The sequence below is a fragment of the Abramis brama genome, assembly GCF_963993115.1.
Source record: "Abramis brama genome assembly, chromosome: 23".
Taxonomy (NCBI): domain Eukaryota; kingdom Metazoa; phylum Chordata; class Actinopteri; order Cypriniformes; family Leuciscidae; genus Abramis; species Abramis brama.
Window position 1 is genome coordinate 1,460,470 of NC_139985.1, and position 10,522 is coordinate 1,470,991.

The window sequence follows — 10,522 nt, forward strand, 5'->3', positions numbered from 1 at the left end:
TAATGTTTAAAAGCATTTAATGACATCGCACATATTTAACAGGGCAGGGGGTTAAAGTCTACAGGTGCAGTTTCATACATCTGAGCGTCGGGTTTCTATACGCGCTCAGGACGCCCGATTTCATTCCTAGTATGATGCTTTTGATTGTGCAGTAGATGAAAATTACAATAGATACAGTGACGGAGGGGATGCGCACTATGTATCAAAGAGCAGGAGAAGAGCGGGATGAAGCCATAACGATAAAACAAAGAGAAAAGATAATGCTCAGTGCTATAGCCCACAAGCAAGTAACCGTATTCATATTTTTTTGTTATTTTTTTACTTTTTTTGTTTGTTGTTGTTGTTGTTGTTGTTGTTGTTGGAGTAACATTACCTTTTTACCAGTAAATGTTCCACTGTTCACTTAACATTGATGCTTTAAAGTGTTTATAATACATCTAATTATTTTATACTCTGTACTAGAATTATTTGAAACATATATTATGATAAAACCCAAGAGCAATGACAATTAACAAACGAAAAGGAATAAAAACTGATTCAGGTTACTAGTCCTCTGTATATATAGCAAACATTCTTACAGTTCGGTGCGACACACCTTGATCTGGTCGAATCGAGTTAGTCTACTTTCATATTAGCACGTATCTGTTTTATCAGCTTATAATCGTTAAAAGGCAAATCTGACGAAACTTGGCATAGCTATTTCAGCGCAACAATCCGTTAACGTGGAATCATGGAATCGCTTCGAAGCGTCACTGTCTTGTTCCCTAACAACAAAGAGAGATTCGTCGTCTCTCCAAGACAGCCTCACAAAATTGAGGAAAATGTTTTAAATATCCAGACCCCTCAATGACACACATTACAAAAACCAGAGAGAGCAAGATTCAGGATTTGAAAATCAACCACAATAGAAACATAAAAGCGTAAAAAAACACATCTGGTCCTTTAAAACTTCCGAATCGGGATTGGAATCGGGAACGTTCCCGATTCGCGACACACTCTAGGCTAGAAACGACCTTGTTTTGGGTTAGACATCTCGATTTTTTCCTTCTTTTTGTACAACTTTGGAACCCAATTGGTGGGGTGTCAGGCACAGAGTGTGGCGTCTTCATGAGCATTGCATGCTGGGATATCACTGGAGGTGGGCAGACAGAAAGGAAATGGGAAATGACAGAGAATCGAAACGAGAAGAAGAAGAATAAGAAGAAGAAGAAGTTGAAAAGAATGAAGGAATGAGAGAATCGAATGTTTCCGTTGCAGGGGAACAGACTGACGTCTACTGCTTCTTCTTGCTGAAGAGACTGAAGCGCTTCTCTTTGTCCTTCTCCTTGTCTTTCTCGCGTTTGCCGGGGCTGGATTCGGTCGTCATGGTGACGGTTGCCGGGAGCGTGTGTGCGCGGCTGGAGGCGGGCGTGCTCTGGTTGCTAGGCGTGATCTCAGATTTCTCGGAGGACGAGGAGACGCTGCCGGCGTTCTGGATGGCCTGAATCCATGTGTTCATCTCCTCCTTCAAACGTCACACACACACACACACACACACACAGTTAATTCACGTTCAGAAAATGGTAAAATACATGTATCTGCTGTAATGTCTGCTGTTACAGGTGTCAGACATGAACTTATTTATATTTGCCCATTGATTTAGAGGAAGAGGGCAAATGTTTCTCAAGCCGTAGAATAACAGCGTGTAAACCAGAGTAATTCATAAAAATAAAATAAAAACTCAACCTGAATGAGTTATTCTAATTATTACTTGCATACTTTTATAATATTAATGAATTAATATTAATCATCTATCTATCTATCTATCTATCTATCTATCTATCTATCTATCTATCTATCCTTTAATCTATCTATCTATCTATCTGTCTATCTATTGTTCCATCCATCCATCCATCCATCCATCTATTGTTCCATCCATCTATCTATTGTTCCATCCATCCATCCATCTATCTATTGTTCCATGCATCCATCATCCATCCATCCATCCATCCATCCATCCATCCATCTATCTATTGTTCCATCCATCCATCCATCCATCCATCCATCCATCCATCCATCCATCTATTGTTCCATCCATCCATCCATCCATCCATCTATTGTTCCATCCATCCATCCATCTATCCATCCATCCATCTATCTATCTATTGTTCCATCCATCCATCTATCTATCTATTGTTCCATCCATCCATCCATTGCTGCTATATGCAGTTGAATTTGATATTTGATTTTAAAATGGGTTAAACTGAACTAAAGCCTGTAATCATGGCTTTAATTAATTGGTTAATGTTGTGGTGTGAAGGCTGAGTTTCTCATGAGCCACAGAAGGAGTGCAGAAGTGAACTCTGATGGTGTAATACTACAGTGAGTGATTCATAATAAAAGCAGACTTACATCATCTTTGGCTTGGAAGAGATACTCATTTCCATCAGTAACTCTGTTGAGAGAAACAACGAGTTCAGTCACAGCAGAACAACATCTGAGGAAGTGATTCAGGTTATGATTCATATCTCTGCTGCTCACCTGAGCTTGAAAACATGCTTCTTCTTCTTGTAGTCGACGGCGACCTCGCACACGGCGTCCTTCAGGCTGATGGGGATCTCGTTGTGGTACGGGATGCCCTGGCCTGCGCTCTTGTTGTCCTTGTAGAAGCCCATCTCGTGGTTATTGATCACGCAGTACACGTTATGCCAGGATCTGAGGAGACGCACAACACACAGATCACTTCTCTAGGACAAACACAAAACCGTCTGAATGAATCTATCAGGGTTCCCACACCTCAGTTAACTTCAAATTCAAGGACCTTTCAAGGACTTTCCAGGTCCCAGACTTAATGTGGGGACAAATTTCAAGTGAGAGCAAGGTGACATCGGGCCCTATTTTAACGAAGTATCAAGCGTGAAACGCAAGTAACTTTGTGGGCGGGTCTCAGGCGCTGTTGCTATTATACCGGCGGGATAAATGACTCTCCCCCGACGCAAATCTAAAATGTGTTGGTCTGAAGCAGCTTCATTACTCATAGGTGTGGTTTGGGCATAATGTGAAATAAACCAATCAGAGCGACATCTCACATTCCCTTTAAGAGCAGGCGCGCTTGTTCCATGGCGGATTGCTATTATAACGGCGGATTTGCCAGGAGCGTTCACAGCCGAGGAGACCGGCGTTCTCGTCAGGGCCGTAAAACACAGAGAAGTGACATTGGGGATGGAGAAACACACCCAGATTAGCTTCGGTTAAACAGGCGTATGATAATATTGGTAAATGTGTAAGCTAGATTTATGCCTATTTTTTCACATCTTCATGGACACAATGATTTCCCTCGTGTGGAATATGTATGGTTTGCAAAAATGGCGACTGCTGCGTCTGTGTAAATGAGAGAAGCAAAGTGTGTGTGTTGTGCACACGCTACATTATGGCCAAGCATGCGCCCTTAAAATAGCATCTGAATAACGCGCCACTGACTTTAGACTCGGTTTCTCCTGGTCTGTGGCGGGATTGTTTTCTGAAACTGCAAAATAGCACCAGGGAACGTTTGCGCCGGAACACGCCTCCTCTTTTCGCTGAACCGCCCCCGGGAGCGCAAGTTCAGTCCCTAATTTACCGACGTGCGTCTGTGGAGGGAAGAGTCCGCTGTGCGTCGGGTGCAGAATAGGAATGATACATGCGTCGCTGTAAGTCAGTTGCACTGGGTGCGAGATAGGGCCCTGAGTGTTACCTTGTAAGATACATTGTTACATGTTTTCATGTGTCAAACACAACTATGTAAAAAAGCTTCTTCTTTTTCATTTATTTTTGGCCATATGACAGAGATCTGATATTCTATTTGTCGCATTTCTGTTTTGCATAAAACTGAAGAATATTCGGTACATCCTATACTGTATTTTAAAATGATCTGATATTAACTTTTGCATGGATTTTATTGAAAAGAGCTTAGGCCTATTTTTGCAATGTTTGACAGTGTGTCTGTGAAACATCAAGGTTTCATCGTAGTAGTTTCGTGTGTGCGTGAACGTCATGGCAACGTACAACACAAAGCACCTCACGCGGGAAACACAACGTAATGCATAAATGCGCGTAACTAACGTAAATCAAGCAAGCTAGTGCACATAGGCCATGAAGTGTTGGCGATATAACACATTAGCGGACAGGAGGAAATAATATGGAATTTTTCCCAGAAAACTTCTTGCACAAAATAAATTCAAGCACTTTCAAGGGTCTGTATCTGTGTGTGTTTATTTTCAGGAACTTTCCAGGGCCTTGAGTTGTTTTTTTGTCAGATTCACAAACTTTCAAGGGTTTCAAGGACCCGTGGGAACCCTGATTTATGCAAGAGCATCTGGGTTTATTTGTCAGTTTAATGAAACGGTTTCATCAATCCCAAGTGGAACAACGAATCCAGATGCTCCTGCATAAATTCAGCAATGATTCCTAAGATGACCTGAGAAATCTACCATGGAATTTTCTCAGACAAACTACTTTAAAAACACTGACGTGTTCTTGATTTCAGCGCCAAACACACTGAAGTCTTATTTACTGTGATCAGTTCAGGGAAAGCACTGTCAGCAAAGTTCAAAATGCACACCATTCCCAAATGTAAAAACTGGATTTGGTGAGTTTGGTGGATTAAACCAGTCGGCTGGAACCTTGAGCATGCACTGTGAACAACATAGGCCTAATGCATGGTTTATACATATACATGTTCATTTTAAAGGTACACTATGTAATAGGGCTGGGAATCACTGGGTACTTCACGATACGATACGATACGTGATACATTGTTCACGATACCGATAATATCACGATATGGCGATACTGCGATAATCAATATATTATCAGTAATAACTCACAATATATCATGTTTTAAGAAATAAAAAGTTTTTTTTTTTTTATTAGGAAAATGAATCTCCATTTATTTTTTTGGATGAAACACAATAAACAAAAACAACTTGTGTCTTATCAGTTGCAACAAAACAGTCACAGACACTATTTTTGTTTTGCTGCAGATGATTTTTTTTCACTCGGGAGAAATCGAGTGGAATCGGTGATGCTCGCATGTCGCGGCTCGCAGCGTGTGAGAGGAATTACAAGCCGAGCCGAGCACGTTACGAGCACCTCCCGACCTCCCGATCATTTTTAAACATGTTTTTTCACCAGCTGTCCCCTATTGCCAAATCATACACAACCACGTCGATGGGGCTATGCCTCCGTGGCAGCAACCATACAGCGTGCGCATACACTGTCACTGTCACACACACACACACACACACACTTTTCTCTCTCTCCCATTCGCAACATGACGGTTTAGCGCGAAAGCCCACGTGATTGCTGCCGGCTCGGGATAAATTCATGCAGGACAGTCGTGCCGTGTACCAGCTGCTTTGACGCGATTATCAGTTAAACTGATCTCACGACCTCCCGAGTGTCCGAACTCGCACCGTGTACGCCCGCCCTAACGGCTTTTAAGATCGATACTTGGCAAGAGCGCATCGAGAATCGATCGCGGGAGAAAATATCGCGAGATATCGCCATATCGATATTTTGGCGCACCCCTACTATGTACTGTTTGGCACTCTAGTGGTTAAAAATAAAATTGCATGCATTTTGCGGAAGAACATTGTTCTGGTTGTGCTTCGGCTCTGTGTGTGTGTGTGTGTGTGATTATTATACTGCTGATTAAACATTCACTGCTAGGCTCCACGTCACTTTAACAACATTTAAATCCTGCAGTTCTCCATCTCTGAAAAGATGTTGATTCTTGTTTTATTACGAGCTCTGTCTCGTTCTCTTTTCTCCAGCAGACTCTCCTCTGTTCTCTCTCTCTCTCTCACACACACACACACACACACACACACACCAGACACACACTCAACTAAACTCTGCCACACCAGACACACACACACATACTCCCACACCAGACACACACTCAACTAACCTCTGCCACACCAGACACACACACACACACCCTCCCACACCAGACACACACTCAACTAACCTCTGCCACACCAGACACACAAACACACACACACACACACACACACACACACTCAACTAACCTCTGCCACACCAGACACACACACACACACACTCCCACACCAGACACACACTCAACTAACCTCTGCCACACCAGACACACACACACAAACACACACACACACACACACACACACACACACACACACTCAACTAACCTCTGCCACACCAGACACACACACACACACACACTCCCACACCAGACACACACTCAACTAACCTCTGCCACACCAGACATACACACACACCACACACATACACACACTCCCACACCAGACACACACAGACACAGACACAGACACACACACACACACACACACTCAACTAACCTCTGCCACACCAGACACACACTCCCACACCAGACACACACACACACACATACACATACACACACACACTCCCACACTAGACAAGCAGCAGAGAAGCCAGAGCAACTGTATTTACGGATATGACGAGACACACACCCAGACACACACACACACACACTCTCACACCAGACACACACACACACACTAGACAAGCAGCAGAGAAGCCAGAGCAACTGTATTTACGGATATGACGAGACACACACGGGCGAGTGACACAGTTTCCCACTAAAACCATCCGGTCAGATCTGCTGTAAACACTGACAGGCTTACACAGTGAATCAGAGCAACACCAACACATGTTTTGGAAGAAGCATTGATGATAAATTGACTCATTATTTAAATTTTGCTAATTTTGAACATAATAAATTACATAGAGTACCTTTAACATTCGTAACATCAAGTGGCATTAGTGATTTGTCACTCTCACCTGCTGGAGGCTTTCTTGTTGTGTCCCTCCCACTCGTGTTTGCGGTGCAGGAACGCCTCGAGCTGAGCCGCCGGATTCTCCTGAGCTTTAGCCGGAAGAGTGGAGGACTGACTGCCTTTCCCGCGTCTCTCCGCGCTCGGGGACGGGATCGGACTCGGCTCCTTCGAGCTCCTCTCGGCCACTCCGTTCATCTCACCCTCCACACCATCCTGAGAACACACAACCCCACGTTACACTCCTACACTCACACACCGTCAGGGTTCAACAGCTTAGAGATTAAAGTCTATGGAAGTAAAATCATGGCAAATGTTTTTGAAACAAAAAAGCACGGTTTTTAATGCAATGCATATTTTTTCCAAGTTGTGCAATTCAACATTTGTTGTTGCAAAAACATTTGTCATGATTTTACTTCCATACAAGTCAGTCACACAGGATGAATTCTGAAAGAACCGTTTCAGAAATCGTTAGGAGGAAAAATCACTTTGGCTGATTCAGAGATGAGAATCTCATTAAAATGGAGTGAAAAAGTGATTAATAGTAAAAATACGCTAAAAGTCAACATGAACTCAGTATTCAGCATATTTAGTTTGTTAAACATGAACTTATTGTTAGGGATTTATTAAGTTGCTTCCTTTTTGTGACGTCATTAAAAACATGCAGGTTATTAGATATATTAATATACTATACTTATTTAAATTAATTTGATCCTAATCGTAATATATTAAATGTATTTGATTTATTTTTACTTAAACAATAAATGTAATATATTAATATAAAGTATTTACATTAATATATTTATTTATAGAAATTTGATACTAATCTTAATATATGAAAAAACAATATTAACAATTAATATAAATAAAGTATTTATATTAGTTTTATAATAATATGAATTTTTTATTAAAGTAATACATTTAATATATTAATATAAATATATTATTTATATAAATGTTATACCAACTTAATATATTAAATGTATCGGATTTATTTTTTACTAAAATAATACATTTAATATATTTATATAACAAAGCATTTATATTTATTTATATTAGCTTTATTCTAATCTTAATCTTAATAATTTAATAAAAAAATGTTTTAATATTTTTTAAATATTAATATGAAGTATTTATATTAATAAATTATATTGATTTATTTTAGTTTTATACTAATCTTAATATATTAATATAATTTAATTATTTTTACTAAAATAATACATTTAATATATTAGTAGAAATATATTATCCATACTAATATATTTTATTTATTTATATGACTATTGGATAATGTTATTAATATCGGAAAATATGTGTAATACATCACATAACGGATTTAACAAGGGTTGGAATGCCGTTCCATGTTGACTCTAATGCAAAAGATCATGCAAGATGGAAAACTGTGGATCTACAGTCACTGCAGAGCGCCAGGACACATCGTAGATCTCAGAAGATCAATCAGCTCATACACTGATTGAAAGACGCGTCATGCTTAAAGCGACAGCACACAGTGTTCACTCCAGATGTGCTACTGTACCACAACACCCGTGTGACGGGAACCACGAGCCTCGTCCCGCTCCGCTGAAACGGCTTTCAGGAACTCAGACAAAATCTCTTTAGTTCATCTTTACTATCTCAACACTAACATCTGTGAGCAAACCCTCATAACCAGCCGGTGAAGAGACAGAAACACCGATAATCACCATATATATACATATATACAGTCAAACCAAAACTCATTCAGACATCTTCAACATTTCTCACATTATCAGTTTATTCGCTATAGTTTCGAAAATGGGAATAAAATATTAGAACTTGTTGATATTTGACTGGTTTTGTCCGTCCTTCTGTTAGACTGTCTCACACATGAATGATGTTGAATATCTGTAAGCTGTTAAATTTAACTACACACTTAGTATAATACCAGTTTAGCTCGACCAATCAGCAAGCAATGCTTCATTTTGTTCAGTCTGTGTGTAAAAAGAGCATTAGCAATTAAAGATTAAAAACACTTCAGCAAAACATGATCAGGTCAAAGTTATGAATAATTTTTAGTCCCAAATTTTTACTGGTAGTTGCTGTATGAAGAATTATTGGGTGTAATGTGTCACAGTTTACTTATTTTGCTCTCCTCACTGATGTGAAACAGAGATTGTCTAATAAGGGGAGAAGTTCCACTCTCAGTAAACTTCCGGCTTCTGAACTGGTTGCAGTTCCACTCTGGCTCCACATGAGGGCGCTCACAGGACGAGTGCAGTTCCACTCTGGCTCCACATGAGGGCGCTCACAGGACGAGTGCAGTTCCACTCTGGCTCCACATGAGGGCGCTCACAGGACGAGTGCAGAATGAATGGAGGTCTATGGCGCTATACCCCTCAAAATCCACTTTTCTCAGGATATCATTTTTTGTCTAGTAATTTGAATGCTGTATTCGAAAGGAGATGCAAAGAAATTACACATTGCTGGGTGTTCGATTTTTTAGAGTCACTTATTTGCTTTAAAAAGTCTTTTAAAATGTCAATGACGTCATACACATCGTACGACCAGAGATACTGCTTTACGGCAATCCTTCAGTCACTTTGGAGCTTTCGCGCTCTGCACTTTCTTTTCTCTCGAGGCATCGACAACACAGCTGACACAGGCAAACACACAACACAGCTGACACAGGCAAACACACAACACAGCCGACACAGGCAAACACACAACACAGCCGACACAGGCAAACACACAACACAGCTGACACAGGCAAACACACAACACAGCTGACACAGGCAAACACACAACACAGCCGACACAGGCAAACACACAACACAGCCGACACAGGCAAACACACAACACAGCCGACACAGGCAAACACACAACACAGCCGACACAGGCAAACACACAACACAGCCGACACAGGCAAACACACAACACAGCCGACACAGGCAAACACACAACACAGCTGACACAGGCAAACACACAACACAGCTGACACAGGCAAACACACAACACAGCTGACACAGGCAAACAACACAGCCGACACAGGCAAACACACAACACAGGGAAACACACAACACAGCTGACACAGGCAAACACACAACACAGGGAAACACACAACACAGCTGACACAGGCAAACACACAACACAGGGAAACACACAACACAGCTGACACAGGCAAACACACAACAGCTGACACAGGCAAACACACAACAGCTGACACAGGCAAACACACAACAGCTGACACAGGCAAACACACAACACAGCTGACACAGGGAAACACAACACAGCTGACACAGGCAAACACAACACAGCTGACACAGGCAAACACACAACACAGCTGACACAGGCAAACACACAACACAGCCGACACAGGCAAACACACAACACAGGGAAACACACAACACAGCTGACACAGGCAAACACACAACACAGGGAAACACACAACACAGCTGACACAGGCAAACACACAACACAGGGAAACACACAACACAGCTGACACAGGCAAACACACAACAGCTGACACAGGCAAACACACAACAGCTGACACAGGCAAACACACAACAGCTGACACAGGCAAACACACAACACAGCTGACACAGGCAAACACACAACACAGGGAAACACACAACACAGCTGACACAGGCAAACACACAACACAGGTAAACACACAACAGCTGACACAGGCAAACACACAACAGCTGACACAGGCAAACACACAACAGCTG

At 41.5% G+C, this 10,522-nt stretch overlaps 1 protein-coding gene across 3 annotated transcripts in view; it reads right to left on the minus strand.

Moving 5' to 3' along the window:
* Window positions 1-10,522, minus strand: part of sptbn1 (spectrin, beta, non-erythrocytic 1) — a 112,514-nt gene continuing 101,992 nt past the window's right edge. For all 3 annotated transcript variants that reach the window (XM_084101735.1, XM_084101736.1, XM_084101737.1), the window contains 4 exons: window positions 6,823-7,031; window positions 2,521-2,694; window positions 2,392-2,434; window positions 1-1,504 (listed from right to left, as the gene is read on the minus strand). In XM_084101735.1, coding sequence (XP_083957861.1) covers window positions 1,274-1,504; window positions 2,392-2,434; window positions 2,521-2,694; window positions 6,823-7,031 — 657 coding nt within the window. In that variant the 3' untranslated portion in view covers window positions 1-1,273. The remainder of the gene's footprint in view (window positions 1,505-2,391; window positions 2,435-2,520; window positions 2,695-6,822; window positions 7,032-10,522) is intronic.